At 64.4% G+C, this 23,584-nt stretch overlaps 2 protein-coding genes across 2 annotated transcripts; one reads left to right on the forward strand and one right to left on the reverse strand.

Annotated features, from left to right (window-relative positions):
* The first annotated feature begins 10,049 nt into the window (after window positions 1-10,049).
* On the forward strand, window positions 10,050-21,050 carry LOC123952980 (endoplasmic reticulum mannosyl-oligosaccharide 1,2-alpha-mannosidase-like). The gene is made up of 13 exons (XM_046022786.1): window positions 10,050-10,185; window positions 10,650-10,758; window positions 11,411-11,514; window positions 13,049-13,203; window positions 13,536-13,648; window positions 14,891-15,076; window positions 15,714-15,862; window positions 16,267-16,455; window positions 18,219-18,409; window positions 19,078-19,198; window positions 19,769-19,966; window positions 20,059-20,190; window positions 20,360-21,050. Exons 1-13 carry the CDS (start codon window positions 10,069-10,071, stop codon window positions 20,570-20,572), a joined length of 1,977 nt encoding a protein of 658 aa, XP_045878742.1. The 5' UTR covers window positions 10,050-10,068; the 3' UTR covers window positions 20,573-21,050.
* On the reverse strand, window positions 16,471-18,207 carry LOC123952988 (translation initiation factor IF-2-like). Its single transcript, XM_046022802.1, has 2 exons — window positions 17,784-18,207; window positions 16,471-17,753 (listed from the first exon to the last, which is right to left on the reverse strand). Exons 1-2 carry the CDS (start codon window positions 18,002-18,004, stop codon window positions 17,264-17,266), a joined length of 711 nt encoding a protein of 236 aa, XP_045878758.1. The 5' UTR covers window positions 18,005-18,207; the 3' UTR covers window positions 16,471-17,263.
* Window positions 21,051-23,584: the final 2,534 nt, after the last annotated feature.

The following is a 23,584-nucleotide window of genomic DNA, read 5'->3' on the forward strand; positions in this document are numbered from 1 at the left end:
CTCCACCCCCTGCCAGTGACATCACGGTTTCCAATAGCAACTGAGGATTCTGCAAACCCAACGGCAAAACCCCCAGTAGGGATAGAGCAGGGCCATCCCCACACCTAAGTGATGTTCTGAGCGGTAGAGAGGGGAGACGCCACTCCCTGCCTCCCTGTGGTTCTCACCAGCAGGCTGACGCCCCCTTCCCCGAGCCAAACACAGACACCCAGGGACATCCCTGGTTCTGAGAGGCAGGGGCTTGGCTCTTGGAATTTTCCCTTTCTCAACCCCTTCTCTCTCAGTGTGAGGGAATCATTGCTGCGGGGCTAACCTATCTGCAGCCTGTCATGGCCCCCCACCCCGCTCCAGGATTGAGGTCCACAGTGGAAGGAGCACCAATCTTAGACACACTTACTCCCCTGTGGGCTCACGGAAGGATCTATTGGTGGGTGCTTGAGAGTCCAGAGCCAGCCCCACTCCACAGGGTCTGTGTCTGGTCTCCAAACTTCTGTGGCCTGTGGCCTGTGTCTGGTCAGAGCTTGGAGGCTGTGTGGGTGAATGAGGGCTGGCCGGCAGCTCCGTGAGGCCCAGACAGCTCCAGAACGCTTTGGAAGGAAAGAATTCAGCAGGGGCTGCAGCCAGAAATCCTGGCCCCTCCCATCTCCCCCCATTTGCCGTGTGGGTGCTGCCGCAGCTCCTGCAAGCCCTGGAGAGGCCGTTTCTAAATATTCGGAGCTCCGAGAGCTAGTTTTCACAGGCTGGGAGCTTCGAGCTGGCTATGGCGGAAGCAGTTACACCCAAGAAATCATCAAAGTCTGCGTATCAGCACTTATTCTGCCCCGTGGAGGGTGAGTTTGCCTGCACATCACCACCTCCCCTAGGTGGCCGATGCCCTTGCTTTTGTCCTGAGCCCGTGGTGCACCTTCCAAGCATTCAGGGATGGTGGGCGGAGGCCGTGACTCCCCGCCAGACCTCGGCCCCCTCCCCTGAGTGTCTCTCTCCTGGGACCTGCCCTCCATTTTACTCTGAGGCCTTCTCCCAAGGGAGGGGTGCAGCCCTAGAGGGCCTGGGCCCTGCTGTGCCCTGATATGACAGCTGAACCTGCCTGGACTTGGACCCATCTGAATCCGCTTCAGCCAGTTCTGTCGGGAGGACTCAGGGGCCTGGGGTGGCACCACTGGCCTGGGTGGAGAGGGAGGCGCGGGTGTCCTCCAGGCCTCCCCCTGGGGAGGTGCTCCTGTGGAGGGAGCTGCACCCCACCGCCAACCCCCCAGCCATGCTCCAGAAGGCGCTGTCAGTCACAGGCCCAGCCCTCTTAAGCCTCAGTCGATTGGCAGGCTGGCCGAGAGGCTGTCACAGAACCCAAGCAGACCACTCGAGGTTCTTCCCTGGGATGCCGGCTGGGTCGGACGCTGGGACAAGAGCCCGTTCCTCCATCCTCTCTGCGGGCACCGCTCTGAGAACTGGGGTCAAGAGCCACTTGTGGACACATCTGCCAAGAGGCGACCCGTCCGAGAGGAGGACGCTGACGCCAAGGGGGTTAGGGTGCAGGAGCTCTGCAGGCCCCTTGGCCGTGGCCAGCCCAGGGCCCAGAGGACGGGCCTGCCTCCACATCAGAACTGGGGAAACGGGGCTGGCTGTCAGACGTGGACCGGATGGAGTCAGGCTCTCTGTGCCCTGATCGGGGAGGCCTGAGGACCTTCACAGAACCCTGCTTCAGACACCAGTGACTCTAGCTTGCTTGCTCTCATGCTGATTTCCCCTCGCCCACCTTGACCCACCTGGTTCTACTGCCTGCCTCCAGCACCACAAGGTCCCTCCTGTCCCTGTCCCCATCCTCTCTGACTCGCCAAGTCCCACTTTCCCCAAAGGCCACCTTCCCAACATCACAAAGTCCCCCACAGACCCCACTGTGGACAAGACTGAGCATTTAGTTCACGCAGCAGATGTTTGCTGAGCAGCTGCTACGTTCTGGGCACTGCCCCAAGGGCTGTGGTACCGCAGTGGAGGACTTAGGTACTTAGGCCATGAGATGCAGGAGGAGGAGGAGAGTGGGAGGTAGAGAGTGACGGTGCCGTGCGCTGGTTTTCACATGCTTGTGAGCATGCGGATATGCATCCTTTCAAGGGGGCCCGATGCTTCTCCCCTTGAATATGGACTGGACTTGGCGACTTTCCTACTGAATGGAATGTGGCAGAAGGGATGGTGTGCGACGTCCGAGGATAGGGTTAGAAAGGGCAGCTTCCATCTGGCACTGTCTCGGGCCATCTGCTCCGGGGCAAGCCAGCCGACTGCCACGCTGGGAGGACAGTGAGCAGTCCTGGGAGATGCCAGCATGCAGCGTAACCTCATGCCAGGAGCCCCCTGCCCATGGCCAGCCCCGACTTGGAGACTCCAAAGGCCCTCTGGCCTCAGCCGAGCGTTCACATGACCACGGTCCTGGTTAACTTCCTGACGGTCATGTCACGGGAGAACTTGAGCCTGAACTACCCTGTCAAGCCGCTCGAGAATTCCTGACCACAGAAACTGTGAGGGACAATGAACGTTTATTGTAGTTTCAGATGCCAAGTTTTAGGATAATTCGTCATGCAGCAACAAATGACTAGTCAATAGTTGTTTTTCTAGGTTACTCCTCCCCTAAAAGATGTCTGAGAAGACATCTGAATGAAATGAGAATGGAGGCCAGGCAAATATCTGAGGAGTGTTCCTGGGATGGGGATGGCAAGTGCAAAGGTCCTGGGGTGGAAATGTGGCAGGGAGCAGAGTGAGTGGGGGAACAACAGTCGGGGGGAAGCCAGAGAGGTGATCGGCCAGATCCTGGGGGACCGAGTAGGGCCTGAGGAAGCCTTCAGCCTCACTTTAACTGAGCTGAGACGCCACTGGAGAGATTAGATCAGGAGAGTAACACAATTCAGTTTGTTTTTTGTTTTTTTAAAGATTTTATTTATTTGACAGACAGATCACAAGTAGGCAGAGAGGTAGGCGGGGGGGGGGGGGGGTGGGAAGCAGGCTCCCCGCTGAGCAGGGAGCCCGACGAGGGGTTAGATCCCAGGACTCTGGGATCATGACCTGAGCCGAAGGCACTGAGCCACGCAGGCGCCCCTCAGCGCCCTTGTTTTTTAGAAAGGATCCCCTGGCTGCTATGTGGAGAACTAGCGACCAGCCAGTACAGGATCACCCGTGGGCCGGTGACAGCCGACAGCCATGAAATGAGGAGGCAGATGGGCCATGAGGTTCATCTGTGGTGGTACTGCGGACTGGGAATGGAAAGGGGCAGGTCCATAGGTCCTCTGAAGTAGGAATCAAGACTTTAATATTTTTATAGAGTTTCCACTCAGCATTGCTAGAGAGTCTCCAAATTTTGATAGGCTGTTTTTATTTTCATTCAGCTAGACATATTTTTCCATTTTCATTTCCCTCGCAATTTCTTCTTTGATTTACTGCTTATATGGGAGCCTATCATTTCATTTTCAAACATTTGGATATTTTCCTGGTATCGATTTTTGCTGTAATTTCAGCGCGGCCAGAACACACACACTGAGACTTGTCTTCTGGTCCATAATATGGTTTTTCCTCGTGACTGTTCTGCACAGACTAGTGGGAACCGTGTGCCCTCGATTGCTTTCTATGCGGGGCAAGTGTTCTAATACACGTAAACGTGTCTCACTGGGGTTCTGATTCGGTCTCCCAGGTTACTCGTGCTGGTGAGCCTTCTCACACGCTTGCTGGCCTCACGTAGGTTTTCTCTGGGGAAGCGTCCGTTCAGGCCCGTTGCCCGTCTGAACTGGGTTAATTTTCTTCTTAGTACTGAGCTGTAGGAGCTTTGTACATTCTGGATAAGTCTTGTATTAGATACGTGTTTTGCAAGTATTTTCTCCAAGCCTCTTGTGTTTTCATTTCTTAGCATCATCTCCAAAGTGCAGGAGTTTTAAAAGTTTTGGTGAAGGGGCGCCTGGGGGGCTCAGTGGGTTAAGTCTCTGCCTTTGGCTCAAGTCATGATCTCAGGGTCCTGGGATCGAGCCCCACATCGGGCTCTCTGCTCAGCGGGGAGTCTGCTTCCTCCTCTCTCTGCCTGTCTCTCTGCCTACTTGTGATCTGTCAAATAAATAATCTTAAAAAAACAAAACAAAACAAAACAAAAAAAAAACCTCCTTGCCTTGTTCCCACTTTTCCAAGGGAAGCATCTGGTCTTTCACCGTTAAATGTGATGTGAGCTGTGGGTTTTGGAAGCTGGAGGAAGTGTTCCTCTATCCCTAATTGTTGGAATCCTTATGAATGGGTGTTGGGTTGTGTCAAATGTTTGTGTCTTTTTTTTTTTAAGATTTTTATTTATTTAACAGAGAGAGAGATCACAAGTAGGCAGAGAGGCAGGCAGAGGCAGGGGAGCAGGGAGTAGTCTTCCTGCTGAGCAGAGAGCCAGAGGTGGGGCTTGATCCCAGGACCCTGGGACCATGACCTGAGCTGAAGGCAGATGCTTAACCCACTGAGCCACCCAGGCGCCCCTCAAATGCTTTTTCTGCATCTATTAAAATGACCGGGTAGTTTTTGTACCTTACTTTACTAATACGGTGTATGACGGTAACTTTTGGACGTTAAACCAACCTCACACTCCTGGGATAAATCCTACTTGGTCACAACATACCAGCCTTTTTGTAGGTTGCTGAATTGTTTGCTAATGTTTTGTGAATTTTTGCATTGTATTATAGACATTAGTCTGTAGCTTCTTGCGATGTCTTTGTCTCATTTTGGTATCAGGTTAATGCTGGCCTCATACAATGAACTGGGGAGTGTTTCCTCGTTTACTATTTTCTGAAAAAGTTTGTGAAGAATTCGTGTTAATTGTTCTTTAAATTTTTGGTGTAATTCACCAGTAAAAGGCTGGACTTTCTGGGTGGGGGGGATGGAAAACAGAGAAAGGTTTTCAAGTCACTATTCCAATTTCCTTACAGACATATTCATATTTTCTGTTTCTTCTTGCATCAGATAAAAGTTTTGGAAATTTGTATCTTTTTAAGAATGTGTCCATTTCAGGGGAGCCTGGGTGGCTCAGTGGTTAAGCATCTGCCTTCCACTCTGGTCATGATCCCAGAATCCTGGGATCGAGCACCACATCAGGCTCCTTGCTTGGCAAGAAGCCTGCTTCTCCCTCTCTCACTCTCCCTGCTTGTGCGCTCTCTGTGTGTCAAATAAATAACTTTTATTTTTTAAAAGATTTTGTTTTTGGCTTTGAAGTACAGCCTGTTGGGCCAGCAGCAGCAGCACCCCTGGGGAGATGCGGGAAGGTCAGAACCCCAGAGTCAGAGTCTGCATTCTTTTTTTTTTTAAAGATTTTATTTATTTATTTGACAGAGAGAAATCACAAGTAGACAGAGAGGCAGACAGAGAGAGAGAGAGAGGGAAGCAGGCTCCCCGCTGAGCAGAGAGCCCGATGTGGGACTTGATCCCAGGACTCTGAGATCATGACCTGAGCCGAAGGCAGCGGCTTAACCCACTGAGCCACCCAGGCGCCCCAGAGTCTGCATTCTAAGAAGATCTGCAGGTGTCTCCCAGCACACAAGGATCCGCCAAGCACAGGCATGGGGCTCTTGGTTTGCTTTTCTGGTATCTTTCCGCCACCTGTTTTGTTTTTTGCTCATATTCTGGCAGATTTCCACCACTTTGTCCTTCCAGATTACTTACTCAGGTTTTGTCAGCAACAATGTTTCTCACTTCCAGGAGCCTCGCCTGTTGGTTTTCTCCTACAGCAATCTGTTCTCTAGTGGATGGGACAAGTCCTTGAATCTCTCCGGGCATTTAACCCCACTGACCCTGGTTTCAGGGGCCCTGCTCTCCTTGCTGACGCGGGTCTCTCTCCTCCAGCCGCTGCTTTCCTCTACCCGAGTCAGCCTCCGTCGAACCCTCTTGGGTCAGAAGGACTGGGCTAGGCTTTCCCAGGCGCTGCTGGCAGCCTGTCTGCTGTTGGCCCGGCCGTCTCTCCCCCAGCCGTACAGGCTGCAGGACCTCTGGGCCAGTGGGGGCAGCTACCCCAGGCTGCCCAGTCCCGAAAGGCTAGGCTGAAGGGCTGTGGCGCACATGGAGCCGAGCGGTCAGGAAGGACTTGCCCTCCGCCCAAAGAACCCCTGCTGGGAGGGGTCTGGGAACGTGGGCCGTCAGATGGGCCTGGGGTCTGGGTTGGGCCCACCCCGGTGGCAGGGAGGACCCTGCGCTGGGGGCAGCGGAGCGGACAGCCCCCAGCCAGACGCATCTGTGCAACTGTCAACCTTTGCATGGGGATGGATCAACGGGATGCTAATGCTGGGCACACTCACGATCGACAGGGAGGTCAGGAGCCCCTGGGGGCGGGCAGCAGGCCACTGACTGCCAGGCGGGGCCTCTGGTCACTTACACAGACGTTCTCATCCCCTGCAGGGCTGCTGGAAAGAGCCCAAGCCTGAGGACTCGAGACAGCCAGACCTCAAGGACCGTTAGCTGCAGCCACGGTCAGCAGCCTGGGTGCAATCCAGGGGCCGCACACTTAGGGTGCAGAAGCCAGCCGGTCTGCTCTGCACCCGACCGAGGAGACTTAAGATCATGCCAGCAGATGGGAGGGGAGCTGGGGTCAGGCTGTGGGAGTGGGTGCCCGGGGCGTCCGACAAGGGACGCAGGATCACCAGAGAGGGATGATTCTGCCTTTGGGAGCTTCCTCCCGAGATGCTGGCTTCGAACCTTCACAGGGACCCGCAGGACCAGGCTGGGACTGGCCAGGAGAGGGAAGCGGAGAAGCCACCGCTGTCGCAGCAGAGCGACAACACGACAGGAGACGCAGGGGAGCCGGCACGCCGGATGGATGGGCACCTTCAGAGACCCAGACGTGAACCCCGGACGCGAGGGCTACTAGCTCTGGCAGGGTCCCCGTGACCAGCTGACTGGCTATCTAGAGTTTGGGGCCCCGGGGGGAGTCACACAGACCAAACTACGGAAAGCCGCCATGCCAGCGGCTGCGGGCTGATGTCCCCGAGAAACATCACCAGAGCCTGCACAGAGACACCAGTGAGAGCAACCCCAGGCAAAGAAGAACGTGGCTCTGCAGAACTCAGGACAGGAGTGGTCAGGAAATTTCTAAATTCTGAGACCTGGAAGGATGAAAGGTTCCAAGCTAAAACTGTGGGCAGGAGGGAAGAAAAGGGACTGAAGGCCCCAACTAGGAGCTTAGACCCGCACCCCACCCCCTTCAGGGAGCTCCCTCCACAGGTCCCACAGTCAGACAGGGGCCTGGGAAGGGACGCCTCTCCCCCCACAGCCAGACCTGGGCCAGGGGGAGGGGCCAGGCACCAAAAACCACCCCTGCTCCAGGCTGCAGAGAGAAGGGGAGTCGCCCAGCCCTGCTCCCCACACTTGTCCCTGGCCAACGCGACCTCCAGTCTCCACCTGGGCCCTGCCTGCCAGGTGCTGGGACAGGTCTGGACAGGGATCCTGCCCTTGGGCTGTGGCCTGGGAATCCAGGCTTCCAGGACAGACCCAGGCGAAGGACGGGGGACCTCTCACTACAAGGGGACGGTCACTGTGATAACCAACATGGAGACAATGACTTTCTATGGGTCACACCACTACAACAGTATTAGCCTGGGAGCAACTCCAACGGGGATTTCCAGTCCCACTCAGCTTGGATGAGGAACAGGCCAGGGGCCTGCGCCCTGACATTCCGAGGACTGCGAACCCCAGACCTGAGAGAGACACAGAGGATTCCCCAGGGCGGGCCTCTCCCAGTGCCCCTCCGTGCCACCTCCCAGGGCGCTGCGGCCAAGGAGCTGCCCCCTCCCTCCTCCTCCAGCAACTGAACCCTGTCACGGCCCAGCCCCCACCTTCCCACCAGCCCCGACCCACACACAGCCGGCTCACCTACAGCTGGGTCCTCTCAGCTTCCCCTGGACGCCTCAGCTCCCTGGCCCCGTCTGCGGTGGGTTGGGGCTGCTGAGCTTTAGGAGCTTCCGCCCACGACCCAGTGGGCCCAAGGCCCGCGGCCTCCCGTGGCGGTTCATCAAGCTGAGCTGTAACCACCCAGGGAGCTCCATCCCCCGGCCAGCTTGCCAGTAGCTTGCGACAACCTGGGCGCTCACGCTCCTCCCGGGTTCCCGGCAGGGAGGGCACAGCCTCCAGTAACGCGCCCACAGCCCCGCACCGCACCCCAGCACCCTGACCGAGGCCGGGGGAAACCCACAGGCCCTGGCCCTGAGCCACTGCCTGGCCTTGCTGCTCCCAGGCCCCGGGCCTGCTTTCCTTCCCCTCCAGAGAGCAACACAGAGGCCCCACCCTCCCGACTGACGTGGAGGGCAGCATGCACTGGCCCGGCCGCCAAACCCGGAGCCGGCCCACGGCTCCCCCTCCTCCCCAGGGCAGCCCGCACCCCTGCCCAAGCTGTACTTTCCCCAGGGGGAGGACTTCTCCAGGCCCCAGGCGGGGTTCAGATGTGGCGGCCTCCTCCAGCAGCTTGTGGGCCCCTAGACCTGTCCAGGCACCCCACCTGGGCACGAGGGCAGGGCCACGCCCCAAGCCCAGAGGAGGACTTTGCTTCCACCCGGGCTCTGCCAGCCCTTTGCAAACCTCAGAACTGAAGCGTGTGACTCGGGACCCTTCTCCACAGGCCAGCAGGGGCCCGGCCAGAGGCGGGTGGGCCAGGTCAGGGGTCCCGCCCACAGCTGCCGCTCCTCCCCTCCGCAGCTAAGGACGCTGCCGCCCCTTTCCTACGCCAGCCGGAAACACTACTGCGAAACAGCTCGCTTTGAAGGACGCGGTTTATTTTAGATTCCTCACGCCTCTACGTCCCGTTTCCAACACCGCGCGGCGGGGCAGGAGCAGCCGCCCTGGGGCAGCGGGGCTCGCAGCTCACAGGATCGTGGGGCGCCACCGGACCGGGAATGCGAGGAGGGCCCCGCAGTGCTTTCTCACGGGGCTGCGTCCCCCGGCCCACTGCGCACCCTCCCCGCCACGCTGTCCCTCGGGCTACCTTTCCAGCCTCGAATCCCAGACCACCCGTCACACCACTGACCTCCCCACGGAGGACTGCCGGACTCCCGCGTGTCCCCCGGGGTGGGGCCGGGGAGGAGGGCGCCTTTCCAATAAACTCAGGACGCGCTGATGCGTCCCCGGCCCGGCGAGCGCGGTTTCTGAGCGGCGCGTGTCGGAACGGCAAGCCGGGGGCCCCGGCTCCGTGCCGGCCGGGGAGCGAGAGGCCGCACGCCGAGCTGCGGCTGCACCTGCTCGGGGCGGCCCAGGGATCCCCTCGTGCCCCCGCCCAGCTCTTCCCCACGGTCTCCGGGCGGCCTGGGCCAAGCCCGCGGGTCCGCCACCTGGGGGTGGGCCCAGAACCTGCCCCCCCCCGCGCCCGCCCCCCGGCCCAGCGCGCAGGGCAGGGCCCCCGCCGACCGCCCGTGCGGGCAGGGATGCGCTCGGGCACCGCCGGCCCCCGAGCTGGGTGCGGGGACAGAGCCGCGGCGGCGGCCTCTAGGAGGCAGGGGGACCGACGGCACGAGCGCCGCCCTGGGGCAGGCTCAGCCACGGGGCCGCGCGGGAGGCCCACGCGGAAGGGCCGCAGCCGGACTGCGGGGCCGCCTTCCACCCGCCCCGCGCAGGACCCGGAGCCCCGCAGACCCTCCTCGGAGACGCGCGTGCGCACAGCGGGCTGCGCGGGTGGCCAGCGCGCCCCGAGGACGGACCCGAGAGCCTCCGCCGCGGCTCACCTAGCTCTGGGCGGGGCAGTCCGGCCGCGACCGGGAGTCGAGCCCCGCAGCAGGGGGCGCCGGGCGGCGAGCTGGGCGCAGGCGCGGGCCGGCTAACGTGGAGGGCGTGAGGTCACGGCGCACGGGCGGTCGTGCGCCGGCGCAGTAGGACGTAAACACAGGCGCGCGCCGGGGCCCCGCGGGGTGGACGCAGGCGCAGTGGGGCGAGGGGGGGGGCGCGGCGCAGGCGCACCGGCCGCGCTCGCGATGGGCGGGGTGTTGACGGCGCCGCGATGGCTGCCCGCGGGTGTCGGACCCGCGAAGCCCCGGGCCCCTCTCCGAGCCCGGCCTCCTGACGCCGCCCGTGGGCGGGGCCGCCCCCGCCGCGGTCATGTACCCGCCGCCGCCGCCGCCGCCGGCGCCGCATCGGGATTTCGTCTCGGTGACGCTGAGCGCCGGCCGGACCTACGACGGCAGCAAAAGCTGGCGGCGGCGCTCGTGCTGGAGGGTGAGGCGCCGGGGCGCGGGGCCGCGGGGAGCCGGGCCGGGGCGCGCGGGGCCGGCCTGCGGCCGTCTGTCTGGGGGCCCGGGCTCTGCGGCGTGGGGGCGGCGCGCCGTGCCCCGCGCCGGGAGCCGTCGGTCGGGGCGGCGAGGCGGGAGCCCCGCCCGGGTCCGCGCCGGAGTGTCCCCGGCGGCCTCGGGCTGCAGCGCGTCCGACCCCCCGACGTCTGGGCAGAGGCGAGGTCCCGCCGGCGGCCGGAGCCGGAGCCGTAGTCGGAGCCGCCGCGCGCCCGCTGCGGACGTCTGTGCTCTGCCCGCGCGGCGGCTCGTCCGTCCCGGCCGGGAGGGCACCTCCCGCGGGGCAGACCCCGGGCCTGGGGAGCGCCTGGCCGCGCGGGGCTGGCGGCGGGTGGGGAGGTCCGCGGTCGGGTCGCTCTCGGTTGGGAGCCTCAGTGCCCTTCCCTCGCTCAGAAGTGGAAGCAGCTGTCGAGATTGCAGCGCAACGCGCTCGTCTTCTTGCTCGCGCTCCTGACGCTCTGCGGGCTCCTGTCCTACGCCAGCGTGGCTGACCAGTGGCGAGGTACCGGCTCCACGTGCGCCTGGCCGGGGTCTGCGTGTGTCCCCCAGGGCTGGCCGGGCGGAAGCGGGAGGTCGAGGGGCAGAGCGCTGGCGGCTGCGGGGCTGGCAGGTGGCTGTGCGGTTCCCGTTGTGGGACTGCTTCCTCGGCGCCTGGCTGAGTCCCAGCACCTCCACGCCCTGTGCGTCGCAGAGAAATCGAGGTCCGGAGGTCGCAGGCCCGGTGCAGACGCGTCCGGGGAACTCGCGCACAGGTCTTACCCAGGGTCCGGAACGGCCCCCGGGGCGGAGTCCTGGGGAGCGTGTGGGGAAGCCTGGTGACTCTCTGTCGGGGCCCTGGCCTGCCGCGGGAGGGCTGCGGAGCCGCTGCGGGGGTGCTCCAGCCAGTGGCCCGCTCGCTACCCTTTGTGGTTCCTGGAAGGGAAGAGCGGAAGGCCACGGAGTTGTGGGGCGTGGGTTGGGGCGAAGGATCGGAGCTGCCGAGGGCTCTCAGAAAGGCTTGATTTCCTCTGGCGTCGCTGGATTCGTTTCCGGGGCTTTCCCCGGGGCTCCTTCCATGAGGCGTCTCGCCTGTCTCCTCGGGCTGCGCGACGCACTCGGGGTCTCCTCCAGGCCGCGTGGGCTGCTGGGGATAAAACCGCCTCTGTCTTGTTTAGCCGGGAACGGGCGGTCGGCGCAAGAGCGGAAGATGAGACCGGCGGACCCGCCGGTCCTGCCAGCTCCTGGGAAAGCAGAGGACCTCCCGGGCCTCTCACCACAGGTACTTCGGGTGACCTGCACGTGGGGTCGTCCCCGGGCCCTGTCCCGCAGCATTTCGGGTAGACGGGGAAGGCGTGTCTCTGTCCCCATCTGTGTGACGTCCGAGCCTTACGCTCCTTGTGCTGGGCCGGTGGGATGACCCTTGGGGCGGGAAAGAGGAATACTCTCTGCTTCGTTCTCCTGGAACGCCTGCTGGCGGCAGGTCCCGGGTCTGCTGGTGAGCAGAACAGACCCGTCCCTTGCCTCGAGGCGCTGCGGGCTGGCAGGGGTGGGCGGGAGACCCTCCTGGGAGGAGAGAGCAGTCACCACCGGGAGGGGTAAGGCTGGCGCGGGTCCCGCGGTCGGCGAAGCCGCTGGGAGAGTCTGCGGGTTTCGGGTAGGGTCAGGAGAGCTGGGCTTGGGTGGGATGAAAGTGCCCAAGGCCCGGGGATCTGGGATTGCTCGGGGACTTGAAGCTTCAGCGGGTCTGGACGGGGCAGGGGGCCGGGATCAGTCCAGGCCGGGCCCTACGGGGCTGCCCTGGGGAGCCGCAGGAGGCCACGCTCCAAACTGTCTCATTCGGGAGCTGTGGGTGAAACAGCGGGTGTTCTGCCTCGTAGGGAGGACAGGCGGGCGTTTCCTTTACTTCTGCTGGTCCCTCCCCCGCACACGGTCTCTGCCCTAACGGTTGGGAAGGCAGAGCCAGCCTGGCGTGTTTCCCCACGGAGGGACACGTTTCCAGAGGTGTTTCGGGAGGTCCGTGATCCAGTGTCTGGTGTCCAGCAGGGGCCTGGACGGTAAGGGGTTCATATGCATACCTCCCCTGGTCCAGGCCTGGGGGCTGGGAGCCCCTGGTGGAGGCCGCTTGGACTTGGTCTCTTGCTCGGCCTCCAGCACTGGTCCCCCAGACCTGGGTCAGCCTCGGTGCTCTGTTTTGGCCAGACCCCCTTCTCCTGGCCACGTCACTCGTGAACGTCGTCACAGATCCCATGGACACTGAGAAGCAGAGGTTTTTCCCGATTCCCGGGGGGCCTTCCTCCCGTCCTCTGGGGGAGGCGCCTCGTCCCGCCCTCCGTCGAGCACTGGCTGCTCCCAGCCCCGGTGCTCCGTCCCTGGACCCGGCGCCCTGCCCTCGCCACAGCATCCCGAGGGTGAAGCACGGGAGTCCTGGGGCACGGGCCCACGGCCGCATTCTCTCTGCGGCTCCATCCGCGGGGGCGTGGTCCTGACCCTCTCTCGCTACCTTTAGGGTCTGTGACCGCCCGGGAGCATCCCGGACCAGGAGTCCAACCCGCCATCCAGGGCTGCGCCAGCCCAGCCCGGTGGCACATCTCCAGCCCTGTCGGCCAGGGCCGGGGGGTGGCGAGTCGGGATCTCCCGGCCAAATCTGCGTGTTGTGACGAGAGGCAAAAGGGGTTTCCTCTGGGGCCGTGTGCTGCCGGCCGGTTCACACACTGCATGGGGTTGGGCCTGATCGGGGAGCGTCCCGGGGGGAAAGGAAGGGCAGCTCCCAGGCAGTTGAGCTGTTTTCACGGGTGACTCTTGTTTTTATCTAGAAGCCTCAAAGGCACTTCCGACGGGGACCTCCCAATCTGCAGATTCGAGCCCCCGGTAAAGGCTCTGAGGGCAGGAGGCAGGACGATACCAAGTGGAGGGACGAGGCAGTGGGTGACGCTCGCCGGGAAGAAAACACGCGGAGAACGGTGGTCAGGTACGAGGGGCGTCAGACGGGGCTGGACGTGCAGAAACGCTGAGGCCCGTGTGTCTGGCGTTTTCTGAAAACCAAAGAGGAGGAGGGTGAGCGCAATGTCTGAGGTACGTGTTGCTCTCAGAGCAGGCGGGTCCAGAGCCGGACCCGGTTCCGGGTAGGGGGGGGGCGGGGGGAGTGGGGGGCGGACCCAGCCCCAGCCCCAGCCCCAGGCTGCTCCTGCTCGGCCTGCCCGGAGTGGCGGGCAGCAGGGAGCCCCGCCGGGTGGCCGGGACCTGGGGGCGTTTCTGTCTCCCCCTCGGGCTGGCCGACCGCTCTTCCTCCTCTCCCTGCAGCTGGAGGGGAGCGGTGATTGAGCCGCCGGCGCCGGGCACCGAACTTCCTTCGAGGAAGGCGGAGGCGCCCCCCAGACCTTCCTCCCAGGCCCCCAGGATTCAGAACCAGGCAGGTAAGACCGCACCTGCACCCTGTTGTGCCTCACCTGGACGTTCTGACGAGAAGGGCCGGTGGACGCCCAGAGGGCGAGCACCTGCCGTCCTTCCGAGTGCTGGTCCCCTGTGATGCCCGGGCAGGCCGCAGAGCTCTCGAGAGCCCGGCGGTGACACGGGGCTCCTTGGCGGCCCATCCCTGCAGCCCCCGGCCGCCCGCGTGGGTGAGAGACTCGCTTCCCAGCCTGCGTCTGCGCCACGGGGGGCTGGGGGGGCGTCGCCTGGGGAACGTGGAGACGCAGCCACCCCTCTGCGTCTCCCCCCAGGCCCGACGGGTCCCAGCAGGTCTGGGCGGTCCGACGCGGTGGCGCCGGGGTGGAGGGCCTTCTGGGCGCAGGTGTGTCGGGAGCCCCGTGCAGCCTGTCTGCTTCGGTTCTCACGGCGCCCTCTGGGGTCGCCTGTGGGTCGTATCCCCGTTCCACGGATCGGAGAGCTGCGGTGCGGCCAGTCGCGGCCAGGGCCACGGGCCTCGTGGAGTGGGGGCTCGCGCCAGGTCAGCGAGTCTGGGGCCCAGGCTGTGACCCTCTGGTCCCGATTGCTGTTGCCTCTGAAGGAGGGGGACGCGTGGGGGACACCGGGCAATCGTGTGGCTTAGAGGACAGACGGCAGCGCCGCGGGTGTTAACACGGACGGGCCTCAGACCGCACCGGGCGCCCACGTGCCGCCATCGACACACACGGTTGTGTCCATGCGGCGCCTCCGTCACCGGTGCCCCGTCCTCCCCGGCTTGGAGAGCAGAAACCTCGTCCCCCACATGAGTCGCGAGGGCACCCCCGAAGGGCTCCAGGGCAGCCGTGGGTGCACCTGGTCCGCGTTAGTTCCTCCTTGAAAACGCCCGGGGCGGACGAGGTGCGACGGGGCACCCGGGAGATGGGGCGCTCCTGTCCAGGTCCGCAGCCGCCGGCACGCCCGACGCTCCCGAGGCCGAAGGGCACGGCGCAGCCATCAGGCGCTGGCCGTGTGGTCCCCGGGCCCCAGAGCGTCGTGCCCGCCGGGCCCCCGGTGGAGACCGACGGGAGACCACGCTGTCCCGTGCTGGCCCCGGAGGCCTCGCCGCCTTGGCAGCCGCGTCCAGCCGCGAGGACCCGACCTTGGGCGCTGTCCCCTGCTGCTCCCCAACCCCGTTCCGTGTGGGGCTACAGAGGGGCTCCGTCTGAACCCTGACCGGTCCCGGTCCCGGCGACCTGCGCTCTCCCCTCCAGCCTCCCCGAACGAGCGCCAGAGGGCCGTGATCGACGCCTTCCGCCACGCGTGGGCCGGATACCGCAAGTTTGCCTGGGGCCACGACGAGCTGAAACCCGTGTCCAGGTCCTTCAGCGAGTGGTTTGGCCTGGGCCTGACGCTGATCGACGCCCTGGACACCATGTGGATTTTGGGTCTGAAAAAAGGTATCCGCTCCTTCCCTCGCACGCGGCCAAGTTCTCCTGGGGCGACTCTCGAGGGAGCAGCTGTGGGCGGGGGCGGGGGATGAGGCCACTGTTCCCGTCTGGCGCGGGCTCCCTTCTCGTGGGGGCAGGGTCCGACGCTCTGGGCCTGGGTGGCGGCTTTCCCGCCTGACGTCCTTTGTCCAGGGCCCGTTCCGGCCGGTTCCCCTGTCGCAGCCGGAGGGGGCCCTGTGGCGGGAGGCGACAGGTGATGCCACGTCTCTCTGTCACGTCCCCCTTACGCCACGCTGATCGGGTGGCACGGGGTCACGCGTCGTCGGTTGTTTCTGAGCCGGGACTTCAGAGGCATGTTTTAAGTCGCCTGAGGAGGCCCGAGACACGCCCCGAATCACTCAGCCTGGCCCTTTGTGCCGGGATCGTCCCCCGGCGACGGCCTGTGCTCGCGCGCGCCAGCGGGCTCCCTTTCTCTGCGTGCCTGAAGTCGCGGGGGCTCCTCCCATCGCCCTGGCACCAGACGCGGCGAGCCTGCGGGAGAGAGAGAGACGCGGGAATGCACGGGGCCCCCGCGCGAGAGGTCACGGGGGCACGCTGAGACTCCCTATCCGCTCCCCTCCCTTCCCCACACTGTTCCGTGTCACAGAGTTTGAAGAGGCCAGGAAGTGGGTGTCTAAGAAGCTGCGGTTCCAGAAGGACGTGGACGTCAACCTGTTTGAGAGCACGATCCGCATCCTGGGCGGGCTTCTGAGCGCCTACCACCTGTCCGGGGACGACCTCTTCCTGAAGAAGGCCGTGAGCGTCCCGGCGCCCGCGGGGAGGAGAGGCCCGAGCCAGCGTGGGCGTGCGAGCGGCTGTCGCTCGGCTCCCGGGGTCCGGGGAGGGGTGGGGAGGGGTGCGGGGGCGCGGGGCGGGGGTCCGTCCCCGGTGCTCCAGCTCGTGTGCTGGAGCCTCGTTGGCGCACACGCGCGTGAGCCCTGCGTGTCGCCCCGCCGCTTGCAGGGACCTTCTCTCCGAGCTCCCCGGGGCGGGCCAGCTTGGTGTGGTGGCCATGGAACGTGGAGGCCCCGCGGGGCCGGTAAAGTCCCCTGTCCGTCCGCGTGACTGGACAGAAACGGGGGATGGGTCAGCACGGCGGGACGGAGGCGACGGCCGCCGTGCGGCAGGGAAGCTTGACTGCTCGCTGTGCTGTGTGTCAGGAGGATTTTGGGAATCGGCTCATGCCTGCGTTCCAGACGCCCTCCAAGATCCCGTACTCCGACGTGAACATCGGCACCGGGGCCGCCCACCCGCCCCGCTGGACCTCGGACAGCACGGTGGCCGAGGTCACGAGCATCCAGCTGGAGTTCCGGGAGCTCTCGCGCCTCACGGGCAATAAGAAGTTTCAGGTACGGAGAGGCCGGGCCGCCCCGAGATGCCCCGAGACGCCCCGAGATGCCCCGTCTCGTTTCCTCTCCCGTTCCCCGCGGTTCGTTAGCAGATCCCGCTTTGCCAGGGACGACAGAGGCCGGGGCGTCGGGTCGGCACCTGGGACCTGAGTCCTCGCCCCGGCCCTGCCCTGCAGTAGGCCCGTGTCCTCAGGGTCCCAGCCGCCCGCCTCCCACGTGCCGCGGGGTCGGGGGCAGCAGCGCCCGCGGGGAGGGGCGTCCGGTCAGGTCGGCACAAGGCAGGAGGAAGGGAGCTGCGCTGGGGCCTTCCTGACCCGCGCCCCCGTCATGGGCCCTTGTCGTCAGCGAGTCCCCAGCCCCGCCTGGCGGAGCTGCTGTCCTCGCGGGGGGGGGGGGGGGTTCCGGACTCGGCACAGCGTGCTGGCGGTTCTCCCCTCGTTCAGAGCAACGGAGGCGTGATCGGAGTGTAATGGCGACTCTTCACGTGTCCGTGGCCCTGCGTTCCCCCTCCCCCACCGTGCCGCCGTGGGCGAGCTCTGACGCCTGCTCGACATCCCCCCGTCGGAAGCGGGCCGCAGCCGCGAGCGCTGTGCCCCGTGCGTGTGTGGCGGTGGGGGCTCTCGGTTCTGGTCGTCCCGCACGGTGAAGTTCTGCGGCCCGGGCTGCCCGCGTCGGGCTTGGTCGCCACGGGGGCCGTCCGCATCCACGTGGAAGGCGCCCACGGCTTACGTCTGTGTCGTGGCACGCGTCCCACGTGTCCCTTCCCGCCCCCAGCGGTACCCCGCCGTGTGGACGGGGCATTAGCCGTCTAGGTGTCGGCCGGCCCTGCCCGTCGGGTTGTCTCCGACGTGGGTGTCGCGAGAGGCGCGCCCCCAGGAGCAGGTTCCCGCCACGCTCGGGCCCCGGCTCTTGCGTGGCCGCTGGCGCGTTGTCGGTGGGCCTGCTTCGGGTGGCCGCGGACCTGACCTCTGGGCGCGGCATTCTCCGAATGCTCGCTGGCCCCGTGTGTGTCCTGGGGAGACGGGCGTGCGGGGCCCTCCCTGCCTGTCCACGGCATGGCGGCCGTCCCGTTGTCGGCGCCTGGTCCAGCCGCTCCGCACGTGTCCTCCAGCTCCTGGGGCGTCAGCCGGGCGCCTGCCCGATGCCGGGTCTCCGTGGTGGCCGGCGACCCGAGAGGACTCTGTGGGTGGGTGTGGGCGCGTACGTCTGGCGGAGCCCAGGAAACGGCTCCCCGCGTGGGCTCCTGGGCACGGTGAACGAACGCACACGAAGCCGGGGAGCGGAGGTGTGGGGGGCCGCGGGGGCCCGGCAGGGAGCTCACAGCAGCCCGGGTGGGTCGGCTCTCGAAGGGGGTGCACAGGAGCTTCCCGGGGCCGGAGAGCCGCGAGGCCGGGCGCGGAAGCCGACGTGCCTGCCTTCCCTCCAGCCAGCGGGAGCAGCTGGGCACGCCTGGGCAGGGGGTCAATGGGGGCCAGGCCCGCGGCCATGGGACACGGCCCTCCTCCACCCCCGCCGTCTGCAAGATGAGTGGGGCCCTCGGGGCGGCCATGCGTGCGGGCACGGACCGGGTCGCCGTGGGGCCTGAGCTCGTCTCGGAAGCCGCTGTCGGGGGCAGCTGGGCGAGGGGTGCCGTGGGCCGGGACGGCGGCCTGCTCCCTCCTTGGCGGGGAGCGCGTCCGTCCCGTGGGGGGAGCCGACGCAGCCCCTCTGTGCGGCCCGCCCGCCCCCCTCGCTCACGCCCGCCCTCCCGTGGTCTGCCGCAGGAGGCCGCGGAGGAGGTGACGCGGCGTGTGCACGCGCTGTCGGGGAAGAAGGACGGGCTGGTGCCCATGTTCATCAACACGCACAGCGGCCTCTTCACCCACGTGGGCGTGTTCACCTTGGGCGCCCGGGCCGACAGCTACTACGAGTATCTGCTCAAGCAGTGGGTCCAGGGCGGAAAGAAGGAGACCCAGTGAGGCCGGTTCTGCTGCGTGGCGGGGGCGGGCTCCCCGCGGCTCCCCTCGTCCCGGGTTCCCGGTCGGGCAGCCGCCGTGCCGGCCCGCACTCGGCCCCCTCCGCGAGGAGCGTTTCCTCCAGGCACAGCCTTCGTGTCCAGGAGGAGGGGACCTGGCTGGTCGCCGAGGCCCGTGCTCCCCGGCGCCAGGCGGGGCCCGGGGTCGGGGCCTGTCCGAGGGGCCCCCAGCTCACCGGCTGCGCGGTCCCCCTCGCGGTTGCGGAGGCCACCGTGCGCAGGCGCCCCCCAGCAGAGGGCGGCCGGGCCGCCTGGGCTGCACCCTGCAGCGTGGAAGGCAGAACCGCCCCCCCGGGAGGGACCTGGAAACCCTCGGCGATGGAGCCTGGGGCCGACGCCTTGCAGAGACGGGGCGTCACAGCGGGAGTCGGTGGGGACGTCGGGGTCCTGGGGCTGTGCAGAGGCCGGTCTCGGGCCGTCCCTCGGGGCGCCTGAGAGGAACGTCCCCAGCTCCGGGCCAGCCTGGCGCCGCCTCAGACGGGGCCGGGGCTCTGGGCCGCTAGCGTGTGCTCGGTGGTTCACGGCCGTGCGGCCGCTCCTGGGTGCCGGGGCGAGGGGGCCGTGCGCCCGGCTGGTCCCGAGCTGACGGGGCCTGGCGCCCTGCCCAGGTTGCTGGAAGACTACCTGGAAGCCATCGAGGGAATCCGAAGGCACCTGCTGCGCAGGTCTGAGCCCGGGAAGCTCACCTTCGTCGGGGAGCTCGCCCACGGCCGGTTCAGCGCCAAGATGGTGAGAGCCCACACGGGCCAGCCTGGGCAGGCGGGGCTTCAGCCACCCGCCCCCCCCCCCCCCCCCCGCGGGTGGGGTCCTGAGCTGCCACGGGTTTGTGAGCCAGGACGCGCAGAGAGTCCCGAAGTTCTGGCCGTGGGCGTGCGCCTGGGTCGCGTGGCCTGGGGTGGGATGGAGGCGGCAGGGGGAACTGAGGGGGACCCGAGGTCTGCACTGAGTCCCTGGCTGCTCCCCCGGGTCCCGTGCGCCGCCCCCCCCGCTCCCCCCCGCTTCCCAGGGACCCTCCCTCTCCCCTGGGCCCTGGGCCCAGCTCCTGGTCTTGTGCACCAGCGCTGCGGCAGCCCGTCGGTGGGGGAGGGGGAGACCTGGGTCAGCGTCTGCTCCCCCAGGAGGGAGGGTCTTTCCCCCCGCCTCTGCCCCGCCTCTCCCCTGCTCACGTGGAGCGTCACGTGCTGGGCCTGTGCTGGAGTCCTCGCTGATTCCTGGGGACACGGGAGGCGCCGTCCCCGGGGTCGCGGCCCCCCCCACGCGGCCACAGGGCCCGCCGTGGTGAGGACCCGCTGGTTTCAGGACCACCTGGTCTGCTTCCTGCCGGGGACGCTGGCTCTGGGTGCCCACCACGGCCTGCCCGCCGACCACATGGAGCTGGCGCGGGCGCTCATGGACACCTGCTACCAGATGAACCGCCAGATGGAGACCGGGCTGAGCCCCGAAATCGTGCACTTTAACCTGTACCCCCAGAACGACCGCAAGGACGTGCAGGTCAAGGTGAGCCGGGGCCGGGCTCTGGGTGTGGGGGCGCCGTCGGGGCCGCGTCTGAGCTCGGCCCGTGTCTCCCCCGCCCCTCTCCCCACCCCCAGCCGGCCGACAGACACAACCTGCTGCGGCCCGAGACCGTGGAGAGTCTGTTCTACCTGCACCGCCTCACGGGGGACCCCAAGTACCAGGACTGGGGCTGGGAGATCCTGCAGAGCTTCAACACGTACACACGGGTGAGCCGCCTGCCCGCCGCCCCGCCGGCCCCCTCGCCGCGGCCTCTGGAGTCGGGGGCACCTGGGGCTCTGGGGCTGGGGTGTCCCTTGGTCCCGTCCCAAGGCCCGAGCCCGTGTGGGGAGCCGGCTGTGGCCGCAGCCCGGACGTCGCCGTCTCGGCCCTGTGCAGGTCCCTTCGGGCGGTTACTCCTCCATCAGCAACGTCCAGGACCCCCTCAACCCCCAGCCCAGGGACAAGATGGAGAGCTTCTTTCTGGGGGAGACGCTTAAGTACCTGTACCTGCTCTTCTCGGACGACCCGAGCCTGCTCAGCCTGGACGCCTACGTGTTCAACACCGAGGCCCACCCCTTGCCCATCTGGGTCCCGTCGGGCGGGGCGTGACTTCCTCTCGGCCAGTGTCTCAGCCGTGATATGTCCTTGCTGTGATTCATGGCTGTTCTGTCCACTGAGGAGCCGCGTTCCTTCTTCCTGTGAATTTTGAATCATGTTTACATTCCGGATACTCAGTTCTTTTCCTGTCAGCCGGTGCCCAGGCTGTGTGGTCCCGGGTGTCTGGTCATCTCCCCGGGGGTGCACTGGGTCCCCCGACATCGTGGCAGTGGCCAGAGCTGAAGGAACAGCCCAGCCTGTGACTCAGCCGGCGGTCTCAGCTTGCGACGTGCCTGGACCCAAGCGTCTGAGGGCATCTGTGACCTCCTCCGATCGGGGCACCTGGCGGGCTGTGGTGTTTACACGTTGGACTCAGGGATCCTCCCCTAACCCTGGAGGGCCGGGAGGGGCAGGCGGGCGTGCGCGTCCTGCTCCAGGACCACCGGGTGGAACAGACTTTCCCGCCAGCATAAAAGCATTTTGTTTCCCACGTTGGTCAGTGGATCTCTTTCCCGAGTCGTGTTCGTGCAGAAATGCTGTTGTTCCTTGGGACGCCTCGGGCCTCCTTCCAGGGCAATGTTGGTCTCTGTCCCAGGGAGTCCTGCCGTCTTCCGAATGCATGTGACCTGCGTGTGCGGCCAACCTGTCATCGCACAAGCTGCAGTAGTCAGACCGGGGCCAGACGGCGGTCGTCAGCAGCTGCGGAAAGCCACAGTAAACAGTGGGTAACCCATGATGAGGCGCTACCCCGGTTCGTATTTCCTGAACCTTTCTACGGTTTGTTAGCTACAGAGGCTCGTGAAACAGAACATGGATATAGGGGGACAGTCAGGCTAGTCAGAGAAAAAGGGGAGTGGGTGTCCATTGTCCGCAGAGGCCACGGACGTTCCCGTTCTCCCTGGAAACATAAAGAAGCAGCTGGGACCATCACCAGCATTTTTCAGCGACAGTGCCACCAACATCGTAAGGAGAAAACGGCATGGCTAGCCGAATAGAGCACAATTACGTGCTAGAAACCATCCCTAAAGAAGTCTTGTCTTGAGAACTATTTAAAGAAGGCTAAGAACATTCTTAAACGTGCTGCACGAACCGAGAACACGTATGTGGAACTAAGGGAAACCAGAAACGTGTGCACATCCTGAGCGTGTGCATAAAAAGTTATGTAAGGGGACAGGGTCTCAGACTGAAGTTGCAGGCGGGAGATTCGTGAGTGCAGGTCAGTGCCGGCGGAATCGTGCAAAGGCCCAGGGGTAGGACTAGAGCTACACAATGGGAGGATGGGAACAAAAGCACAAAATGCAGTGGACAGAGCCCAGTGACCTCCAGGGTCCCATCCAAGTGGATGACACGTGCTCCAGCGGAGGTCGCAGTGGAGAGCAGGGTCATGAGAATATTCGAGAAATCGCGGAAGGTTTCCAGAATTTGGTGTAAGAAGATACAGATGTACAAACGCAAGAGCTTAGTGACTTCCTTGTAGAATCAGCTCCGAGAGACGTGCAGCAGCGACCGTGTGGAGAGACAGAATCCTGAGCATCATGAGAAACAATGCGTGATGCCCAAGACGTCCTCAGGTCAACAGTCGTTCTCTCCCCAAAGTGATGGGGGTGCCTGGGTATCTCTGTTCGTTACGTGTCCAACTCGTGGGTTTTGCTCAGGTTGCGATCGTACCGAGTTGTGGGATCGAGTCCCAGGTCGGGCCCCCTGCTTGGCGGGGGATCGCCTTGAGATTCTCGCCCCGGCCCCTCTGCCCCATCGCTCACTCTCAAATCTAAAAGAAAAATGCCGTAAGTCTATGGAGTGACATACTTTGATGAAAGAAAAGTTTTCAACCGAAGATTCTGTATACAGCAAAATTGACTCTCCAACCGTGGGAGAATTTAAGATCTTCCCAGAGAAAAGCCGAGGCCCTTGTTGCCAGTCAGCCTGGCGTGTGCGATACGGTCGTGGGCGGCCGTCAGATTGGGAGCGGCAGGGCACTCGGGAGAGAAGGAGGAAGATCTCTGTCAAAGACGGCCGTGGGGAGCCCAACAGCCAGGGTCAGGGTTTGTTCACGACTCCAGCCTTCACCCTATAGGCCTCCGCGACACGCGTCCAGCAGTGACAAGTGTATGTTCAGGGCTGCGGTGTACAATGACAGCCACCTGAAGGGGTAGCTCGGAGCTGCTCCAAGGTCGGGCGTATGTGTGAGTGAGTGGAGTTGGCGTCCGTTGGAAGGACAGTGTTGCCCGCTGAGGGTGCCCCCGTCGTCTCTGCGCCCCGCGAACTGCGTCATCACTGAACATGCGGCGGCAGGTCAGGAGAGGAGGCAAGGCCGTGAGCAGCGCAGAGAACTCGCCAGACCAGCGGACAGCGCGACGGCCCAAGCCACAGCAGGGTCCCCGCCCTTCTGAGGTGCGTGGGGAGCGCTCCCCAGGCTCTGCCAGAGGTCAGGACGCAGAACGAATGTCCTGTGTTTCTAAAAATTGAGAAAATAGTATCTTTGAGCCACAGTGGAATGAAGCTGGAAGTCAGAGGACAAATAAGAGAGAAAACCGGCAAACTCCTAGATCCATGGAAATTAACCAACACGCTCAGTGGGTCAGAGAGGGAAGCAGAAGGGAAATTTTCAGAATTCTGAGATCCGTGAGAGCGAAGGCACAAAATACGGAAGCTCAAATACAAGTTTATAATCTTGAATGCCTGCACGTAAGAGAGAGGGAAGAAACCGAGCTCCCGGTGGCTCGGTCGATGAAACACGAGCCTCCCGATGTCAGGGTCATGAGTTCAGGCCCCACGTTGGGTGCAGAACTTCCTTAAAAAACAATAGTAAAGGAAGGAAGATCTGAGATTAATGCCAAGCTGTGTGCCTTGAGGAGCTGGGAAACAGGAAGCAAACAGCCGAGAGCCGGACGGAGGGAGTTGGGCAGAGGGGTGGGGCAGTGAGACAACGCAGTCCCCAAATCGGAAGTCGGTTCTTTGAAAACTTCAGGGAACCTGATGAATCTTTAAGGTAACAACAAAAAGCAGGAACGCGGATGACTAAAG

The sequence above is a fragment of the Meles meles genome, chromosome 11, assembly GCF_922984935.1.
Source record: "Meles meles chromosome 11, mMelMel3.1 paternal haplotype, whole genome shotgun sequence".
NCBI classification, from domain to species: Eukaryota; Metazoa; Chordata; class Mammalia; order Carnivora; family Mustelidae; genus Meles; species Meles meles.